Source organism: Pelobates fuscus, chromosome 5, assembly GCF_036172605.1.
Source record: "Pelobates fuscus isolate aPelFus1 chromosome 5, aPelFus1.pri, whole genome shotgun sequence".
Classification (NCBI taxonomy): Eukaryota; Metazoa; Chordata; class Amphibia; order Anura; family Pelobatidae; genus Pelobates; species Pelobates fuscus.
Genome location: NC_086321.1, coordinates 360,195,182 through 360,217,314, shown reverse-complemented (window position 1 = coordinate 360,217,314; position 22,133 = coordinate 360,195,182). Strand labels below are relative to the sequence as shown.

Below are 22,133 nucleotides of genomic sequence, written 5' to 3'. Positions count from 1 at the left end.
TATATGCACCATACCAACTGCATTGTGTTTTTTAAATATTATAATTCATGTAACTACTGGAATCGCCACAAATAGTGTTTTAAAGAGTTGAGAAGAGAACGTGAAAAAGACACTATATATATATTTTATTTATTAAATTATCAATTGTTGGGAGTTCAAAGTGAATTTGAACTTTTCGGGCAAAATAGACGAACTAGATACGTAAACCACTTAAAGATTTTTTTTTTCAGTCAGGTTATTGTGGCCTTTGATTTCAAATTCTCTTTGAAATCCCAATAATTAATTTAGTAAATAAGCCTTTCTCTTTGATTGTTCTTTTATCTGTCCAAAAGCTTGTTCTTTGTTCAATACTCAGGAGAAGGCTTTGTAAAAATGCAAAATTTATCCTCATGAAACTTTTCATCTCCTTCTCTACTAACAAATAACATTTCAGCTATGATGTGTCTCTAATCCTATTAGCCTTAGCCAGCCAAAGTACTTTTTTGTTGCAAGGGTTCCTTTAACTTAATGTGAGGGTACATACCCTGGTGCTGAGCCGATCACGTGGTGCTTCGACTTTCCCAAGTCTGCACCACAACATTTTCCCTCTCTGGGTCCTCTGTAGGCGCTTGACATCAAATTTATGGCTCCGCCCCTTTTTAATGACACTCACAAACTTCGTGATTGCCGACAAAGTTTTGGGGGCATGGCTATCAAGTTCACACCTTAAACGTATAAATACTTTGCTCTTGCATTGGTTCAGTGCTCTGTCATGGTTTCCTTGTGAATCCAGTCACTCGTTTCGGATCATCTGTGTTCTCTTGCTTATCTGTATTGGATTGTCCAACTACTCTAATCTCTGTACTCCTATTTCTGGAATCCCTGACCTCGGCTTGTTCTCCTTGACTTGGATATTTTACCTGCTAAAGGCCTTGCGTTAAACCCGTACACTCTAAGGTCCGAATTTATACTGCTATTCTTTGTTTCACTCATGATAAACTTAGTTTAGGGTTTGCGTACTTACCTTGGCACCTACGCCTATCCAAAAGCTGTCTTTGACTGGCTGAGATTCTTAGGAAAATAGATGATCCCCTACCTCTTGACCTGCCCCTCTTTTAGCTCCTGGAATACCAGGATGTTGAGTTGTTCATTGCAGCCCCCTTTCGCAGAGGAGTTGATTGCCCTTCTAGGCTAAGCTTAATTTCCCATGTAAAACGGTTGGATTTTTCTTAAAAATGTAGAGACACATGTATTGACTGCCTCTAAATACCTCTCTGTGCTCAGGGCAATAAACTATCTGGTGCGCTGTAATTACTATTCCAGCAACTAACCAGTTTGAAAGCTCAATTCGTGTTTAATTAAGCTGATTAGCACCCTAGATTTTGTGTGCTCATCCATGTTAAGCAACAGCGGGGAGCCTTAATTAACCAGATTAATCAGTAACCTAGTTTGAAGGAAAATACGAGTGAGCGCAGGCATTGACATGTTTCACGGAGGCAATTTAGCTGTCATTTATAATCAGCAGTATTGAAGACCTTAATAAGTCTTCAAAATAATATTGTATAAAATATTCCATAAAATACGACATTATACAGATAAAAAGAGCATGCCTCATCATAGCAATGCTGTAATATAATGGCATTGAAATTAAAGCAGCACTCTATTTATCTTGCTCTGTAATCCTGTGTACTCGTAAGTTTGGGGTACTGCTGTATACCCTCTAACTTTAGTGGATGTTGAAGATTCTGTGGGCTTTAACACTAATCACTCTTAACTAGAGTTACAGTATACAGCATACTGAAAACCGGTAACCCCTAAGCCAAACTAACCTTAGTGGAATTGTTTGTCATTCCTGTAATCATGGTGGATTCTTACGAACGAGGCCGTGTTTCAGTATCACTCAAAACATTTTTTTTTTTTTTTTTTTTAACACTTCGTTTTGACAGACACTTCAATGCCTACTAACTGCCCACCAGAGCTAGTATAGTGTTTTCCATGGTTCAACAATCCTAAAGTAGAGGAAGGCACCAAATGTAACATATTCAGGACCAGCTATATCGCCGCAATAATGTGAATCAATTCAAGCCAACCGTGTACTGCGACGTATACAAATGTCTACAAATAAAGGACACTTTAAAGCAGTTCTGTTACCTTCTGGGGTCTTTGTATATTTTGAAGCTGTCCATTGCAGATGCCACCATAACCATCCCCTGGTCCTCTTCAGCTCCTGGTGCTTCATTTGTCATGAGCACACGTCAGTGCTGTACTCACTCGCTTTTCTGTATTCAGTGCTATGATTTGGATAATATTTCTTTATAAGCTATATTTGCTTAGTTTTCCTTTAATTTGTGATAGTTCGGAATTTAATGAATAACCTTGTAAATGTGTATTTGAGGTGAATCCAAAATAAGGAGCTAATGGTTTCCAAGAAGAGTTCCGGTACTATCTAGAAGTATTCTTTAAGTGATGCTACAGCTCCCATGATGCTTTGCCAGTCAGTTACACAGTAGATATTACAACTGCCTTTTGAAAGGGCACAGATAAGGCACTTAATGCAAATTACTTTTACTTACTTTTCCATGATACTCTGGTACAGTATAACTGTTTCATTGTGCATTTTACACGGAATTGCAAAAATTCTTTCCTCTTTGACCTGGTTTGGTGGAACAACTGATGAATGGAGGTGCACAAAAGCAATTTAAGTCTCCCAAAGGATCGTGGGGGGTACCCAATCTGAGGTCACAGCTTCCTTTCAGGAAGGTCACAGATTATACTTTTAATCATATATAATAAAACTGATAACATGAGTTCACAGACATAGCTATTATGTACTGCATTTAAAGTATACTCTTATCTCAAATGTGTGTTTTAAAACCTAGACTCACGCAAAGGTACTGTCCATTGTGAATGCAGGCTCTCTTATCTTTTCGGTGGTGACTTTACCGGGAGATCTGCTCTATATTGTTTTGTTATCAGCCCTTATTCAACAATAGTGCTTTGAAGCTTCAATCAAGCCTTAGAGCTTTCACATCACCCTAGGACCAGAGCATCTTTAACATTTACATTTATCTGTAATGCATGCAATGATGACACAACACATGGGGTTGCAGATATCTAAATGATCAATGATCGAATGTTCCCAGGGCTTAGCTAGTGCAGCTTCACAGTCTAGGTTTGCAGGGTGTATGGTGATTGAAAATGTGAACGTGTTTTGACTGCCCTTAATGATATACGCAATTGGGTAGCGCTATCAAGCAGGTTTCTTGGAATGTGTTTGTGGGGGCGTGTTGTGAAATTTTATTCACAAAAAGGAATTTGACAAATTGCCAGCAGGAAGCCCATGTCAGATAAAGAACAAGAGATCGTGTTTGGCATTTTAGGAAACCGCTACTTAAAAATCCACTATACTTTAGAAATATGTTGCAATTCATTTATCGAAGCAACTGTTATGTTTAATCATACAGAATTGCTTTTGCCTCAAATTGTAGCCTTTAAAAAAACATGTATATGTTGTAATCATAATTTCTGAATTTAATGACAAGTACCTAACAAATTAACGGCAATAACATTTTCATATTAACCACTTATTCCGATTATTTTAATTTTATTTTTTCTCCTGGAAACTATCCCACTCATATCATGGAAGCATAGGTTCTGATTGGTCCAGAATTCCAGCACATTTTTTTGTATTTATTTATTATTTTTCATTCAGGTGTAGGTGACATTCATAAGTAATCGGAACTACAATTTAAAGGTGACATAAATGGGAATGCAATTAAAGTTTGGCACCATAATGGTGAATAGGGGAAAATACATTGAAAGTAACTGTAGACAGTTTAAATGGTAGTGCTGGAATACTTATTTTAATGCATTTACATTAATCGATTAATGCCATTATCCAGGGTGCTTTATTAATATTAGGTATTTTGCAGGTTAGTAATACAAATCCAAATCAGAGGGAACCTAAATGATGATATGTAAATAGTTATATGTATCTATAGTGCTATCCCCGGCATTTGGTGGATATGGGACATTCTGTCACAAGATGCCTGGTTTCCTGATGCCGGCGGCACGGTAGTTTGTGAGCACCACAATAAGGGAGCTGAAGTACCTTTGCTCTGCAATCCTTTATGTATCTTTTTCTTTTTCCTTTCTACAGAGAGTTGAGGCTGAGAATCCAAGGGGAGATAGCCAGGACCTTTAACATCAATGCCTCTTCCATATATCTCACTAAGCCCACCTTCTTCTCGCGCATGAACAGCTCTGAGGCCAAAACCACCCATGATGAATACTGGCACCCGCACATCGATAAGGTGAGGACCATTCATACAAAACTGATAAAGCGGGGGATCTCTGTATCTTCACTTTGATGTAATATAACTGTATAATAAGAGATACTTATATTGGATTTTTTTTCTCCAGAGCTGAATAACTACTGGAAGTTAAAAATAAATGAGCACTATAGTGTTAGGAATATAAAGCTAAAATATAAAGCAACCCCTCACCCCCCCCCCCCCCCCTCCCCACCACCACCACCACCACCACCAGCTGTGGCAACCAAATGATTACATTACCCTTTATATACTCACTTTATTCCAGCTCTGAGGTCTCTATGTGCAGGTTCTGCTTCCTCCGATGTCATCACAAGGGGAACTTAATACTCATGTGTGGCGGGCGCCTTGTGCACATTAGACCTTCCCCAAAGGAATCATTGAATCGTTGCTTTTTCTATGGGTATATAGAAAATAATGAACATCCTCGTCCAGTGTCATTTCACAGAGTTAAGCTACATAAAATAGCAGGAAACACTTCTATACTTTAAAACTGCAATGTTTTCAGCTGCAGAGTTAAGAGGACATGGGCACTGCACCCAGACCACTTCAATGAGATAAAGTGGTCTGGGTGTAAGTAGCGTCCTTTTAACAGTGGCCTGACTGTGTAACTCCCACTTAATCCCTACCCATTATATTATCTCTGGATTCGGGATATACAGGGAGTGCAGAATTATTAGGCAAATTAGTATTTTTTTTTTTTTTTAGTCAATCTTTCTTTTATTGAGGCAGGAGTTAAATGGGGTACAGAATAAAGAGGAGGGGATGCACAGCTTTGTACAGAGTGGGATTGCATTAACACAGTAGTACATCTCCTTCTAAAGACAGCCTCATTTTATATTTTATATTATGCAAACTTTTCAATAGGTTAGTAGCACGCATAGAGATACAGTTGTCTTGTTAAACATAGCATATAACGGTGTAGGTTCTCGCTTGTATAGATAGGTAAACATAGTAGGTACATGTTAATATTAGGAGAGACAACATATAACGGTGTAGGTTCTCGCTTGTATAGATGGTTAAACATTGCATTATTCGACTTGGCGTTTGCCAAATAGGCACATGTTAATATTAGGAAAGGCAATATATGACTGTGTAGGTGCTCGCTAGTATAGATAGTTAAGCCTAGCATTATTCGTCTTGGCGTTAGCTAAAGAGGTACATGTTAAAGACAATATATAACGGTGTAGGTTCTCGCTTGTATAGGTAGTTAAACATAGCATTATTCGTCTTGGCGTTTGCTAAATAGGTGCATGTTAAACAAACTTACAGTGGCATCCTGATATCAAAAAGTACAATGAGGTTGAAAGCAAGAACTGTCTATGTGGCTAATCTAGTACATATTGCTTTGGATGCTGGAGCAACAAACAATCATGTGTAGAGCAAAAGAAAATTAAAGAACACATTAAATGCAACTCGCAAGGAATTAAGGGACATAGTTACACTCGTCATAAATAGAGTCAGCGAGCAGAAAAATAATGGCATAAGAAAAAAGAAAAAACATAAAAGCAGGTCACATAAAAGAGGGACCGTTTTAAATTAGGTTCGCTGGAAACTGTCTGAAAGTGAAGAGGCCAAAACATTATACAGCGGGCCTGTCCCTGTCATAGTCACCAGTCAGCCGATTCCCAGGTTCGGAAAAAGCCAGCAGAGTGCTGTTGGGCTGTCATAACCAGTTCCCTGCGAGGGGAGGCTGCATGAGCCGTCGTGCCAGAGTCCAGCAAAGGTGAGCCGGGAGCTCGTCACCCGTGGGGTGCATCTTCGGTCTGGGCTTAGTGATCTGCTCGCTGCATTCGGTGCTGGACATGTACCAAAGGCGGCTGTTTGCCGGGGGTAGGGTGGGTCCTCCCTCCAGCCCCAGGCCGGTGTGAAGGCCGACATCTTTGTGCCACGGGCCCGTTCTCTTCCAAGGACCGGGTCCTTCCCATAACGGGAGTGACGGAGGGATGCGAGGGTTTGTCGCTGTCTGTGGCGGCCGTCTCTCCGTCCGTGTGGGCGATGTCGTCGGGTCAAACCCTTGGTGGCCTTCGGCCCAGGTGGGCCTCTAGTGAGAGGTGCAGGCTTGTTTCGATGCTGTAGGCCCGAGGGGGTCCTCTGTTCCCTCCGGCTCTTGCCGTCCCGCTTCTGGATTCGAGGTTGGAGTGGCTTAGGAAAGAATAGGGTTTCCAGTTTTATCCAGAACCGTTTAATGTGCTTATTCAGCCGCTGTAGTGTACGGTCCACGGGGCAAAGGACTGGGGCACGTAGCTCTCGTGTCTCCCCATCATGCCACGTGTCAGGCGCCATTTTCGCTTCGGCCCTCTCCATGTGGCTGTGCTCCGTTCTGGGACTATGTGCCGATATCGTGTTGCTTGAGTTAGGCTGTCGAGCGTAGACCGGGATGACCCCCACCGGTCCAAAGGGGGGGGGGTAGGAGTGTGTCTATTCTCGTGGGGTACCTGGAAGCAGGGAGGTCGGCCGTCCCTCCCCAGCTCCGGTATAGTAGGCCGCAGCGGCGCTCTCCCGGTTTCCCGTACCCGATCCGCTTTGCAGAGTCTCAGGGTGTCTCGCTGGGTCCCCTCTGGGCTCTGTGTTGCCCGTCAGTGGGGTCAAAAGCTGATTTAGCCCGTTTAAAGGTGGTTTGTTGGCCTTTTCAGCGGGAGCTCACAGCATGCACGTCCACTCTCCTTGAGAGCCAGGCTCCGCCCCCGCAAATTAGTATTTTGACCACATCTTCCTCTTTATGCATGTTGTCTTACTCCAAGCTGTATAGGCTCGAAAGCCTACTACCAATTAAGCATATTAGGTGATGTGCATCTCTGTAATGAGAAGGGGTGTGGTCTAATGACATCAACACCCTATATCAGGTGTGCATAATTATTAGGCAACTTCCTTTCCTTTGGCAAAATGGGTCAAAAGAAGGACTTGACAGGCTCATAAAAGTCAAAAATAGTGAGATATCTTGCAGAGGGATGCAGCACTCTTAAAATTGCAAAGCTTCTGAAGCGTGATCATCGAACAATCAAGCGTTTCATTCAAATTAGTCAACAGGGTCGCAAGAAGCGTGTGGAGAAACCAAGGCACAAAATAACTGCCCATGAACTGAGAAAAGTCAAGCGTGCAGCTGCCAAGATGCCACTTGCCACCAGTTTGGCCATATTTCAGAGCTGCAACATCACTGGAGTGCCCAAAAGCACAAGGTGTGCAATACTCAGAGACATGGCCAAGGTAAGAGAGGCTGAAAGACGACCACCACTGAACAAGACACACAAGCTGAAACGTCAAGACTGGGCCAAGAAATATCTCAAGACTGATTTTTCTAAGGTTTTATGGACTGATGAAATGAGAGTGAGTCTTGATGGGCCAGATGGATGGGCCCATGGCTGGATTGGTAAAGGGCAGAGAGCTCCAGTCCGACTCAGACGCCAGCAAGGTGGAGGTGGAGTACTGGTTTGGGCTGGTATCATCAAAGATGAGCTTGTGGGGCCTTTTTGGGTTGAGGATGGAGTCAAGCTCAACTCCCAGTCCTACTGCCAGTTTCTGGAAGACACCTTCTTCAAGCAGTGGTACAGGAAGAAGTCTGCATCCTTCAAGAAAAACATGATTTTCATGCAGGACAATGCTCCATCACACGCGTCCAAGTACTCCACAGCGTGGCTGGCAAGAAAGGGTATAAAAGAAGAAAATCTAATGACATGGCCTCCTTGTTCACCTGATCTGAACCCGATTGAGAACCTGTGGTCCATCATCAAATGTGAGATTTACAAGGAGGGAAAACAGTACACCTCTCTGAACAGTGTCTGGGAGGCTGTGGTTGCTGCTGCACACAATGTTGATGGTGAAACACTGACAGAATTCATGGATGGCAGGCTTTTGAGTGTCCTTGCAAAGAAAGGTGGCTATATTGGTCACTGATTTGTTTTTGTTTTGTTTTTGAATTTCAGAAATGTATATTTGTGAATGTTGATATGTTATATTGGTTTCACTGGTAACAATAAATAATTGAAATGGGTAAATATTTGTTTTTTGTTAAGTTGCCTAATAATTATGCACAGTAATAGTCACCTGCACACACAGATATCCCCCTAAAATAGCTATAACTAAAAACTACCGTATTTATCGGCGTATAACACGCACTTTTTTCCCCTGAAAATAGGGGAAAAATCGTGGGTGCGTGTTATACGCCGATATCCCATAATTACTTACCTGTCCTGAAGCGTGGGCCGGCTTCACAGCGCGCACCGCGGTACAGGAACTTTAATTTAAGGTTCCGGTTTCCGGCGGGACTGAAAGGAAGTGTGCACAATAGTGTGCACACTTCCTTTCAGTCCCGCCGGAAACCGGAACCTTAAATTAAAGTTCCTGTTCCGCGGTGCACGGTGTGAAGCCGGCCCACGCTTCAGGACAGGTAAGTAATTATGGGAGGGGAGGAAAGTACACTATGGGAGGGGAGGGGGAGGAAAGTACACTATGGGAGGGGAGGGGGAGGAAAGTACACTATGGGAGGGGAGGAGGGGAAGTACACTATGGGAGGGGAGGAGGAGGAAAGTACACTATGGGAGGGGAGGGGGAGGAAAGTACACTATGGGAGGGGAGGGGGGAGAATACTATGGGAGGGGAGAGGGGAGAATACTATGGGAGGGGAGGGGGGGAGAATACTATGGGAGGGGAGGGGGGGAGAATACGAGGGGAGGGGGGGGAGAATACTATGGGAGGGGAGGGGGGAGAATACTATATACTATGGGAGGGGAGGGGGGGAGAATACTATGGGAGGGGAGGGGGGGGAGAATACTATGGGAGGGGAGGGGGGGAGAATACTATGGGAGGGGAGGGGGGAGAATACTATGGGAGGAGGGGGGGAATACTATGGGAGGAGGGGGGAATACTATGGGAGGGGGGAGAATACTATGGAAAGGGGGGAGAATACTATGGAAAGGGGGGACACTATGGGATGAGGGGGGAATACTATGGGATGAGGGGGGGGAATACTATGGGATGAGAGGGGAAATTTCCTGGAATTTCTTTCTAAAAATGAGGTGCGTGTTATACGCCTGTGCGTGTTATACGCCGATAAATACGGTACTTCCAAAAATATTCAGCTTTGATATTAATGAATTTTTTGGGTTCATTGAGAACATGGTTGTTGTTCAATAATAAAATTAATCCTCAAAAATACAACTTGCCTAATAATTCTGCACTCCCTGTATTTAAAACAGACTCAAACTTTTGGTTTTGTAATTTATTTTTATATCTCCAAACCCTTAAATTACTTTCCAATAATACACAGTTTAACATTCAGCATCATCTATATAACACACATACACTACATAACTAGTACAGTGCCTCCTCTTCACTGTAATATAACCTGTACAATACCAAGAACACCAGTTAGCACTATGTAAATACAATCTACATACACTGTTCAACTACTGTATATCATATTTACTATAATTTAGGTTGTAAATTGACAAATATACCAGTTAGCCAATATACATAATCTGTAAATACTCTTTTGCACTGACTAAGCCTACTCGTTAATATAATGAATTTGTATGGTGCTAAATACCTGTTGGCAAGGTATAAATACAACAGATATACATTGTATAACTGTGGCACTACCTATCCATTCCTCTGCCATAATATAAATGCGTAATGAGAAATAATGTGATCTCTATTGTATGGCTGAACCAGTGTGACGCTCATAAAAAGTCCCATGTGCATTCTTGATTTGGTCTATATACCAGAGATGGGATAAAATAATTGCCATGTAATTTTGTATTCACAGAGTTGCTGTTTAGATTTCCATTATAAAATGTCTGTTTTGATACACAGTAATGTTAATAGGAGACCATGCCCCCTGCCCACTTGTATGATTGGTAGGTAGGAGCAATGCTTGTGCCTCTTGGAAGGACTGCAGGCTGAGTGATTAGAAAAACCACAAGCACTGCACGTGGAAACCTGAAAACCTGCTTTAAAGCAATTCTTATATATTCTGACCTGTCTTTATTTTTTACATGTTTTGTCTGTGATTGGATTCATATGGCTACATAGGAGCATTTGCTGTGTCTATTGTCTGTCTGAAATATCGAATAACGATGACTAATTAAGTAATATTACTGTCGCCTGCGTTGCCGATCGTTGAAGCTTGCTGTGTGCGCGCTAATGCTTTCCTCATCAACTGTCCGGTAGTATTTTTGTTTAAAATGCTATCTGTAATGATATGTCTGTTTTATAGCGCTGCGGCGGATGCAGTGTTTTAACTCGATGTTCTATCACAGACGCAAAAGTTAAAATGAAAACTTAATGTTACTTTAATGCGTTTCTGACAAACTGCATCGTGAAGCTGGTACAGTATGGGGAGGATTGATTTCTGCACTAGACCACTAGACCTAATATTGACTACATGTCAAAAGCAGTCAGTGGAGAGTTTATATGTCTTTTAATTTTACATTCTGTCACTGCAGTACTCCCCCATGGCAAGCAGCAGCCACTACATTTGTGTTGAGTCAATGGTACTTGGCTTGGCTTTTGAGTGTGTTCACCCACCAACCTCAAATTATATGTTACTGGGGGAAATCCTCTATTTAAAGTGACCTAATGTTTTTTTTTAATAATTTATGGACAGAACTCCACTCCAGGGTACACGTACCCTCCAATTTCTCCCTCTAAATGTACTGGTATTAGACTGCTCTGATCACTTGTTCTCTAGCAAGTGTTCCCTTTATCTCTGTATTGAGAGTTCAAACTTCTGAACGTAACAGTGCGTGTAGTCAAGGGATCCATGATCTGTATAATAAATTAATTAAAGAAAGGATTAAATTAACGTAGGAGGTAATGGAGCTAAAGCCCCAGGCACTTTTGACTGTAACAGGCCAAAGTAGAATTCGATGGAAATGTATCTCGTGCAGAGGTCTCAAGGTTCCGTAACCCATGATTTAGTGCTGGAGAAAGGCTTAGTCCCAGGAATCATGCCTTAGAGGGGTAAATGTTGGCAATTATGGGATAGGTCAATGTAAGTGCTTAAGTGTAAAAATGCATTGAAATGTTCTTATCTCAAATACCACTTTACAGGTAAATCAATATAACATGCTGCCAATGAAACTAGTGAAATGTTTAATATTTAACATATATTTTGAGCTGTCTGCTTGGAACGTTCGATCCTTTTTATTACTCTATTACACAGAATGGGGACTGTTAATTTGTGTATGGGTGAAGTGGATTTATAGTATACTGCTTGTGTTAGGGAAACTTGAGAGTGTGGAGAAGGAACGTGCGCTAAAAGGGAATTTGTTCTTTGTCTGCACTTGCAAAGTAAACTAGTGCTGTGTCTAAGTGTTGAAAGTGAATTGTTGGTATATCTGTATCTCTGTGGTTTTTATGTTGAAAGCGAGCTGGTGCTGTGTCTTTTTGTGGAATGGGAGCTGATGGTGTTTCCTAGTACACATGGGTGCTTGTGATGTCTTTTTGTGGAATGGTAGCTGGTGGTGTGTCTTTGTACAGTAAGAGAGCTGATGGTGTGTGTTTATTTTGAAAGGAAGCTGGTTGTGTGTCTTTGTACAGTAAGGGTAATAATGGTGTGTCATTTTACAGGAAGGTCGCTGGTAGTGTGTCTTTGTAGAGTAAGGGTGCTGGTGGTGTGTCTTGGTACAGTAAGGGAGCTGGTGATATGTCATTTAGTGGGAAGATAGCTGGTGGTGTGTCTTGGTACAGTAAGGAAGCTGGTGATATGTAATTTAACGGGAAGATCGCTGGTGGTGTGTCTTGGTACAGTAAGGAAGCTGGTGATATGTAATTTAACGGGAAGATCGCTGGTGGTGTGTCTTGGTACAGTAAGGGAGCTGGTGGGGTGTCTTTGTACAGTAAGGAAGCTGGTGATATGCCATTTAGTGGGAAGATAGCTGGTGGTGTGTCTTGGTACAGTAAGGGAGCTGGTGGTGTGTCTTGGTACAGTAAGGAAGCTGGTGATATTTAATTTAACGGGAAGATAGCTGGTGGTGTGTCTTGATACAGTAAGGGAGCTGGTGGTGTGTCTTTGTACAGTAAGGAAGCTGGTGATATGTCATTTAGTGGGAAGATAGCTGGTGGTGTGTCTTGGTACAGTAAGGAAGCTGGTGATATGTAATTTAACGGGAAGGGAGCTGGTGGTGTATCTTGGTACTGTAAGGGAGCTGGTGATATGTCATTTAACGGGAAGATAGCTGGTGGTGTGTCTTGGTACAGTAAGGGAGTTGGTGGTGTGTCTTGGTACAATAAGGGAGCTAGTGATATGTAATTTAATGGGAGGGGAGCTGGTGGTGTGTCTTTGTAGAGAAAGGGTGCAGGTGGTGTGTCTTGGTACACTAAGGGAGCTGGTGATATGTCCATTAACGAGAAGATAGCTGGTGGTATGTCTTGGTACAGTAAGGGAGCTGGTGGTGTGTCTTTGTAGAGAAAGGGTGCAGGTGGTGTGTCTTGGTACAGTAAGGGAGCTGGTGATATGTAATTTAATGGGAAGGGAGCTAATGGTGTGTCTTGGTACAGTAAGGGAGCTGGTGATATGTAATATAACGGGAAGATAGCTGGTGGTGTGTCTTAGTACAGTAAAGGAGCTGGTGGTGTGTCTTTGTACAGGAAGGGAGTTGGTCGTGTGTCTTTGTACAGTAAGGGAGCTGGTGGTGTGTCTTTAGGTGGGAACTGAATTTGCATCATGATTGATGTCTGCAGATTGGTCGTTTTTGTAATTTGTGATTAGGAGTAAGTGAATTACTGAAACCTGGTTCAAAATGTATCTGTGGTGCAATAAGCAATAGATTTTACATATCCCTGGTGTGTTAATCTGTGGAATCATTTCCTTATTCTTTCTGCTGAGTCTATGCCGATTCTGCATAAGGAAGCGATGATTGGATTACTTTGCTTTAAAATGAGTGTGTAAATGCAGGATTCGATTAACATAGTGCTTGATAGCCTGTCCTCCAAGAAAGCCATTCCCTAGTGTCTCACGCACACAACCAACCTTTCCCTATTCAAGGTTACTTACAGTCTTATTTAATAAATGAGTACTCAAAGTCAATTTAAAGTTTTAAGGCCACAGTAGCTAAACTCAAAGCATAGCCGACTGTTTTCACCTTAATTTTGAAATTCTTTGAATTCTCACTGTAGTGAATAACCCCGATAATGTTAGTCCCATCAAAATCCCCAGTTCCCAGTGCTTTACCCAGAACCCTTAGCTGCAACCTAATCACCATGTACTGTGTCAGAACGGTGACAGATTTGACATTTGTTCAAACAAGGCTCTGTCGTATTTACAGCTCCTAAAGCGGAGGGTTTTCCGATACCTTTTAACTGCCTGTAACTTTTTTTTGTGTATAATATTCATCCTGAACACATTGACTGACATCGTGTAAGCCACAGTGGATATTATGGGCTGCCGTGGCAGTGTGAATGTCAGCAGCGACACTCCTCTTTTAATTATTTTACAATTTTGGCACGGCTCTATAGAAATAAGGCCAATTAGACGGGAGAAGAGGAAGCTGCCCGATTTCATATTCTGTGTTTGTAGGCGTCTGTGGGGCGTTACTGCTTCTGCTCTCCTTTTGGGAGAAATAATTGAAATTTCTCTAAAGAGTCGGAACGGCTAGCGTTCTAGCAATGTATTCAGTAATAGAGGGGCAGAAAGTGCTCCCTTTTCACCCCAGCTGTGAATGGAAGTTCTATACACAATAATCTATCACTAATTCCTTTTGTCACCCTGTCTGGCTGTCACTGACACGGAGATGCCCCTAATGGCGGTCAGGAAGGTTTTACTGTTGATTTTTCTGGTTAGCTGACTGTCAAAGTGAAGATGTTTAAAGGTGAGTGGAACCTGTAATCTCAATGCGGATTGCCCCCTGTCTGCTGTGGGGTCATTTTTAATGTGTAGAAACAAAATGCGGGAACATTTCCTATCACCCGCTTCACCCTAATTAACTGTCACTTGCCATAACCTCACAGTGGAGGAGCCGCATCCAGGCCAGTGTTACCTCTAAGATGAATCAACCAACACTGGCACATTTAAGGACGGGCATGTTGGTAGTCAATGCTGGTAAGATTTAAAGGATCAGAAGGAGTGCTGGGTCACTCAGCCACAGCAATATTGCTGTAAGAAAATGGAATAAACCTGCGTATGGCATTTCACTTAGAAAGACATTAGAGATTTAGAAATAATAATAAATTAAAGGGACACTCCAGGCACTCTAACCATTTCATCTTATTAAGTTGGTTATCGTGCCTGGAGTCATGGTGCGGTCCCTCCATTCAATGTTAAACAATTTTCATCCTAATACGTCCACATTATCCCAAGCAGCACAGAGGGACGGACTACTGAGTAGTCTCTTTTACTATTAAAACATTAAAAATAATTGAATGCAGAATGGAAGAATGGCACCAGGGGTTCTGCAGACGCTATAAGTAGCACAGATTTTGGACAGCAAGTAATTCCTCCTATGAAGTGTGAGAGCCAGGGGGAACACGTCTTATAGCTGCAACACGTTTTTGCACGTTACAGTGTCCCTTTAAAAGGAGAAGCTACTTAAATAAATTATAAACTGCATATGTATTAAAAAGCACAAATTGTTTGCTGTTGCGATAAGCCCTGCATATTAGAGAATTTAGATAGTAAGAGGTGTAGGAAGAGGTGAATAATAAGGAATCAAAGTTGTTCTCTTATTGTCGACTTCATGTTTTTGCTGGTTGATATCCTGTCCTCTGTGCAGCAATTTAAAAGAGGAGTTACTGGGATCTCGACAGTCTCTTGCTCCTATTGAAATGAATGCCTCGATATTGACAACCCATAATGAGTAAAATAATTCTTCTATTTAACTTTCTATACCATGTGCACTTCAGTTTCCTTATTGTGAAAGAGAAAGTAGTCTTCAAAACAAAATGCAAAAAAGGAATTCACCAAATTAAGAAATTTTGCAGCAAAAAAGATAGAGAACATCCATCATGTTGATGTGGAATTATTAAAAATTATTATTGTACTTGTATTGAATTATTGTACTAACTCCATTTTAACCTTATATTGTGACAATCCTCCATTTTGTCCTCCTAACCTGACTTCTTCAAATCCTCCATTTTGTCCTCATGACTTAACTTGTTCATTTTAAAACTACCTTACGTGACTGAACTTCTCAACCCAATTAATACAGTAGACAAAGACCGTGTTTCCTACAAGGACAAGTACCAGGAGGTGCTGGCTACTCCTTAAGACTTGTAAGATAGTATAGTTTGAAGGCCACGAGAACACAGTAGTAATGAAATGTTCTATTCATAAGAGACCTTGCACCTGGACATGAGGCCTGATATCACTGACTGTGTAAAATGACGCTCAAGCCCCCCTTTCCACCGAGTAAACCTCATGCTGGGAAAGATGGCGCCTGAGCCTTCTGTCCACACCCTTGTCCAGAACAATACCACCTCCCGGTGGGAGGACACCTAGCTGGTCACTCAAACCCCTGAGCCAATTAATAATATTGGTGGGTGGACACGAAGTTAGTCACATAATGTTTAATCCAATCAATGATGTTTATTTGTTATTATCTGATATTCAATGATGATGTCATTTTGCTTTTAAAAAGATCTGCACAACTGTTTTCCAACCAGATTGTATTAAATTTTCTGAAGTGCTTTCAACCTGAACTCCATGTGTCAGTGTGAGCTTACTTCTGCGTATACGCAATTTAATCATCTCAGATTTGGACAGGAACAGATAGACTTTGAACATTTTGGTTTACTTTCAAAAAGTACCATAACAACTTGGCTCCCAACGTGGGGCATCGGGCTATGGCCTCTGGCCGGTGAGCCGTCCTAAGGAAGATGCTGTTGGACGGGGGAATCCTGGGGGTAGGAAGGGAGACTGATCACCTCCAAGTACACGGTAGAGACTTCTGCAGAGCCACCGGTATGTTCCGGCCCCTTTGATTGACCCGTCCACGTGTCTGTGACTGCTTCCCGGGAGGACATCAAAGACAGGTAATATCTTGCCCGGTGTCTCGTTACTCACTTGTTTACCTGCAATTTTAGTCTATCTGTTGCCTGGGTGTGTTTGAATTGTGTTTGAATTGTTTGCCTGTTTCCCCATTTTGAGATAAAGGGGGGGTGGACCTGCAGGGGATTTGCCTGGGGTTCTGTCTTGCTTGTTTTCCCCTTTTTGGGATAAAGGGGGGTGGACCTGAGGGGACTTGCCTGGGTCTTCGGTTTGTCTGTTTATCTGTTTGTATTTTACCTCTTTTGGGATAAAGGGGGGTGGACCTGAGGGGATTTGCCTAGGTCTTCTGTTGCCTGTTTTACCCCTTTTAGGAACCACGGTGCTGTGGTTGTAGGGAAAAAGGGGGGTTGACCTGTGGATGTGTTCCTGGGGGTCATCTTTTCCTGTTTAACTCTTTTAGGAGCCTCATGGCTGGGGCTGTAGGGAAAAAGAGGTGTGTTGGATCTGTGGAGATTGTGTAGACTCATAGTTTCCTGGGGATCCTTCTTGTGTCACTTTGATAGCCTAGCTAGCTTCTCTGTGCACGTTACTCTGCTTGCAGAGTGGTGGTACCCTCCAGCTTTGAGCGCTGAGCTGGAGCCATTCCAATTTTTATTTTGTGGTGTGTGAATTCGGGCAGGCATTGCTGTCTTCATCACCACGGAGTAGTGGGACTTATAAAGTGGGTCTTTATAGGGGCACTACAAGAGTGAGGGTAGCGCAGACACTATTAGTGGGCTGCTGTGACGAGGGAGGCATATGGATTTCGGACCGGTGTTAGTTGTTATCCTTGGCCGTTGGTAGTAAGATACTACGGGATTGAGGGAGGTGACTTTGGAGTAAGCACACGAGTAAAGGAAAGGAATTACTGTTGATTTCATTTGAACTGTGATGCATGCACTGTATTTCAACTGTATTGTTGTCTTGTCTGTTTAATTAGGAGTCTCATGAACTCCTGTGTCTGTCTCTAAGGATTTCCTTACCTTTTTATCTTTTCTACACTTCCTATACTATTATACTATCCTCTACTATTTCTCTTGTGAGAGAAGTGATTGGTCACACACTTCTCACCCCACTCCAATCCGTGGCTACCACCTCGGGTACACAGAATTAGTGACTAGTCTGCGTTTTGGGAAGATGCACTTGGAGGGACCCACCCTTTCTGAGTGGCAGCTGACCATTGTAGATAATCTGTTTAAAACCTTTCCCCCCTATATCTGGGACGCCTGTATAGGAGGGGAATGGAACAGGGTTAGAAAAGCCCAATAAGGGCTGGCTAGCGCGTGTGATCTAGTTGAAGATAGAGATCGCTAAAGTGTGTAAAATTGCTGTGCCTTCATGTGGTAGATTACTGACAGAGAAGAAAGCAAGCTCACTGGTACAGAGTAGCAATGCTATTCAGCACGAAGGTAGGGTTGAGGAAGAACTAGATCACAAAGGGTTAAGAATGTATGTATATTATAATAATTGTTTTTTGTATTTTGTGTTAGCCATTACCCTGGTAGAGGGTGGGGGTTTTGTATTGAGTTTCACTAAAGAGTATTATTAAATGTTGTGTTTTTGTGTCCCTTTGCTTTTGCAATAATTGTAACGTAACTGTCTTTCCAGCGCTGACATGGTTAAAAAACTTCATGCTGGCTCTCTCCTTGCCTTCTGTGAGACGCGAGGGGGGAGAGGGAGGGGTGACATTCCTGGTTTTTCAGTTCAGCGTTCAGTAAAATTATTCAGAAACTAATAAGATTTAGCAATGGAACAAAGTATTTTCTCCAAGACTGTTGTATAAGATAAGGAGCCAGGGATGTAGCTCAGTGTTTATTACAAAGGTTAGGAAAGTGAATCTGATGCAGGAATAGAGAATTATTTGGACGAGTTAAAAATGTAAAGGCAAGTGTGATTTGTTGCATTGCTATGCAATGTGGATAGAGGGAATATGCAAAGTTGTTAAGCTAGATTGTGAAGAGGAAAAGTGATTAATGGCTGTAGGTATATTGTTTGCATTCCGTGAGTTTATTTATTTATTTATTTTTATTTATTTTTTTATTTTTGCACCATGTTATTTCAAAGCTTCACGGGCTGTTACATGTATATTGCTTTCATTTGTCAGCTGAAATGCCCTAAAAGAAAATGGCCCCTAGAACAAAAGAAGGTTGTCCTTAGTACCCACGCCTCCTCCTGCCCTCACTCTGCCCTTACCATATCAGTGAGGTCATATGCCCGTGTATTGTGTCATGCTCATCCTATCTTAAAGACATGCTGTCTTCCTTAATTCCCATATATTATGAACAAAAAAGTTACAATTACTAAAATTATCCTACTATTAGTTTCCCTATATCAGGAAAGTGTCTGTGTTAATATGTAGATAGAATATATATGTCTATCGTTTCACGTATAAGTAACAAGTGTCTTTTAGCTTTGTGTACAAAGATTGATAACATGCTGAAAGAAGGGTTATCTTAAAGAACATTTACTAAAAGAAAGTTCTAATAAACCAAGATTTCTTGAACAAATGAATAAGCCAAGTTTAAAGACTGACTAACATAATTTTTGTTGTAAGCCCAGATATTTTATTATTGCATATGCGTAGGAATTGAGACTTTGGGCATTATAGTATATTAATTCTAGATCTGTTACTAGCAGCAAGTGCTTAGCCTTATGCCTATCCCACGCATGCTTAAAACACTTCTACTGAGTTAACCTCTACCACTCCAGTTGGAAGGCTATTCCATGCATCCACTACCCTCTCAGTAATGTAATACTTCCTGATATTATTTTTAAACCTTGGTCCCTCTATTTTTGAGACTATGTCCTCTTATTATGGTAGTTTTTCCTTCTTTTAAATATAGTCTCCACTTTTACTGTGTTGTTTCCCCTTTATGTATTTAAAAATGCTTTTATCATATTTCCCCTGTCTCGTCTTTTCACCAAGCTATACCTGTCAAGATCCTTTAACCTTTCCTGGTGAATTTTACCCTGCAATCCATGAACCAGTTTAGTAGCCCTTCTTTGAACTCTCTCTAAGGTATCCATATCCTTCTGAAGATATGGTCTCCAGTACTGTATCCAGTACTCTAAGTGAGGTCCCACCAGTGTTCTGTACAATGGCATGAGCATTTCCCTCTTCCTACTGCTAATACCTCTCCCTATGCAACCAAGCATTCTACTAGCATTTTCCGCTGCTCTATTACATTGTACATTGTCATCAACAGCCAGAAACTGGAGAACAAGAAATGTGAATCAATGTATAGCCATTTATAAGCTTAACAAAATCTCCATTATCTTTTCCATTTATTTTGCAGAAGGCAATGTTATTTGTCTATTTTGTATGTTTTAAAAATACATTATCAGTGAAGAGTAGAATAAATTTTATCCCATTTACGAGACATAAAATTGTGATAATGTATATTTGTGATATAAGTAGAAATTACATTTTGAGATGTTAGATATAAATTATTAAATTAAGAACTAGAGTCAGGGATAGCGTCTGTCTCCGCGGGCACAAGACCCCGTGTGGAGAAGTGGTGGGCAAGCCATCATGGGCCACCCATGGGAGTGAAACGTTCGAGGCTTGTGGAGACAAGATGAGCATGTTAGCCTTTTATTATTTTTCTCTAGGGAAAGCATAGGGCCAGTTAATAGTTGTTGTACATGGGCTATTTGCAGCCTCCATTGCATTTCTACCTAGTCTTGATTTCTGATGTCTCCTCCATTGCTACATCACCTGTCTGCTCCCTTACCTGCCCACCCCCGCTTATTCCTCCCACCGATCCCTCCCCTTCATCTGCAGTCCCCCACTTTCCCCTACTGCCCCTCCCTCTACTCCACCTTCTCCTCCTCCTCCTACTTCTCCTCTTCTCCTCCTCCTACTCCTCCCTCTACTCCACCTTCTCCTCTCTCCTCCTACTTCCCCTCTACTCCTCCTTCTTCTTCCTACTCCTCCCTCTACTCCACTTTCTCCTCCTACTCCTCCCTCTACTCCACCTTCTCCTCTCTCCTCCTACTTCCCCTCTACTCCTCCTCCTACTCCTCCCTCTACTCCACCTTCTCCTCCTCCTACTCCTCCTTCCTGCTCTTACTCCTCCCCCTCTTCCTACTCCTCCCTCTACTCCACTTTCTCCTCCTACCCCTTCCTCTACTCCACCTTCTCCTCTCTCCTCCTACTTCTCCTCTTCTCCTCCTCCTACTCCTCCCTCTACTCCACCTTCTCCTCTCTCCTCCTACTTCCCCTCTACTCCTCCTTCTTCTTCCTTCTCCTCCCTCTACTCCACTTTCTCCTCCTACTCCTCCCTCTACTCCACCTTCTCCTCTCTCCTCCTACTTCCCCTCTACTCCTCCTCCTACTCCTCCCTCTACTCCACTTTCTCCTTCCACTCCACCTTCTCCTCTCTCCTCCTACTTCTCCTCTACTCCTCCTTCTCCTCCTCCTACTCCACCTTCTTCCCTCTCACTCTATCCGCTACTCATTCTTCCATCTCCCCACCACCATATCTGTATCCTTTATATGCTTCCTCCCTTCTTATTCCTTACCAATTTCCTCCACTCATAGACGACTCTGCCTCTACCTGACAACATTATATTTTGAAGAAAAGTTGCTCTGGCCACTCTTCCGCCACTTCCCAGGGGGGAATACCACACTAACGAAAAATTAAAATTATTCAGACATGAAAGAACTGTTTTGGGCACTCTCAAAGAAATAGTGCGGTCCTGACCCAGATTCCCATGGAAGTAAGACACCTGTAAGGGAGGTGGCTGTCCCTCATGTTTTTTCTACACTAAGTCCCCAGAAATCTCATGAAAGGAACCTGACTCATTAGAACAAAACATGAACATTCAATTTACAGATCTCTACAGAGGGGGGTCAGCAAGAGAACTGTGAATAGAAAGACAAATACCCCCCAATCTCACACAGAAATAGGTGAGGAAACCTCTTCTACTGCTCCTCATGGTTGCTTTGAACAGATGAAAGAAGAAACAAGACACCTTTCAACAGAGCATGCAGTAGCTTTACCAGATCCTGACTCCACTCTGTTTGCGGATAAAGAGGAAAGGTACCATACTGGATTTGCTGTTGCTACAGAAGATCAGGTACGTCAAGCACCTTCACTTTCCTCACTCACATCTGCTCAAGACGCTGAATTGACAGCCTTCTCAGTGGCATACAAAATGCCTGAAGGAAGACATGCCAATATCTACACTGACTCAAGACATGCCCTGGGTGCAGCACATTATTTTGGATCAATCTGGAAGATAAGAAGCACCACTCAGCTGACTAAAAGCTGCCAACCAAGCCACAAGTGCACCAAGGGAAGTGGACAGAATGGTGTCCGCTAAAGAAACTTCTATACTCACCATGTAGATCCTACCTACAGATCTCAAGCTTCTAAGAGAATGACAAAGCAGCTACTGACCCTGAAGAAATACAAAGCTGGAAAAACAGAAAGGGGCAACCCTTGAAGACGGGCTGTACTCCAACGCTCTTAAGCTCTGTTTACCCAAAAACATGTACTGGGCAGTGAGCCCATGGAACTTTATACCTATCCAAGACCCTCATGAACTCTTTGATCTCTAAAATACTCCTAAGCACCTAGCTAACTCTCAATATCCCTTTCAAGAATCCAGATGACAAAGAGCTACTGGGTCAAATATGCACTAGTTATCATAGACATTTTGTCAGGATGGCCAGAAGTCTAGCCGGTCATCAATGTGACATCCAAGACCATATACCCAGTAGTGCATTGTGAAAGTTGCAGAGATCACTCAGTGGATTCATTGTTCCAGATTCAAGACTCTCTCTGCAACATGAGAAGTGACATTTGTTGATTTTGACACACTTTTGACTCTAAAGAAAAAATGACTTGTTAAAT

The 22,133-nt window shown here is 42.2% G+C and overlaps 1 protein-coding gene across 1 annotated transcript in view; it reads left to right on the top strand.

Moving 5' to 3' along the window:
• OGFOD3 (2-oxoglutarate and iron dependent oxygenase domain containing 3) overlaps nt 1-22,133 on the top strand; it is a 129,548-nt gene that overhangs the window by 67,170 nt on the left and 40,245 nt on the right. The window contains exon 7 of the mRNA XM_063456016.1: nt 4,139-4,292. Within this exon, the coding sequence (XP_063312086.1) occupies nt 4,139-4,292 (154 nt within the window). The remainder of the gene's footprint in view (nt 1-4,138; nt 4,293-22,133) is intronic.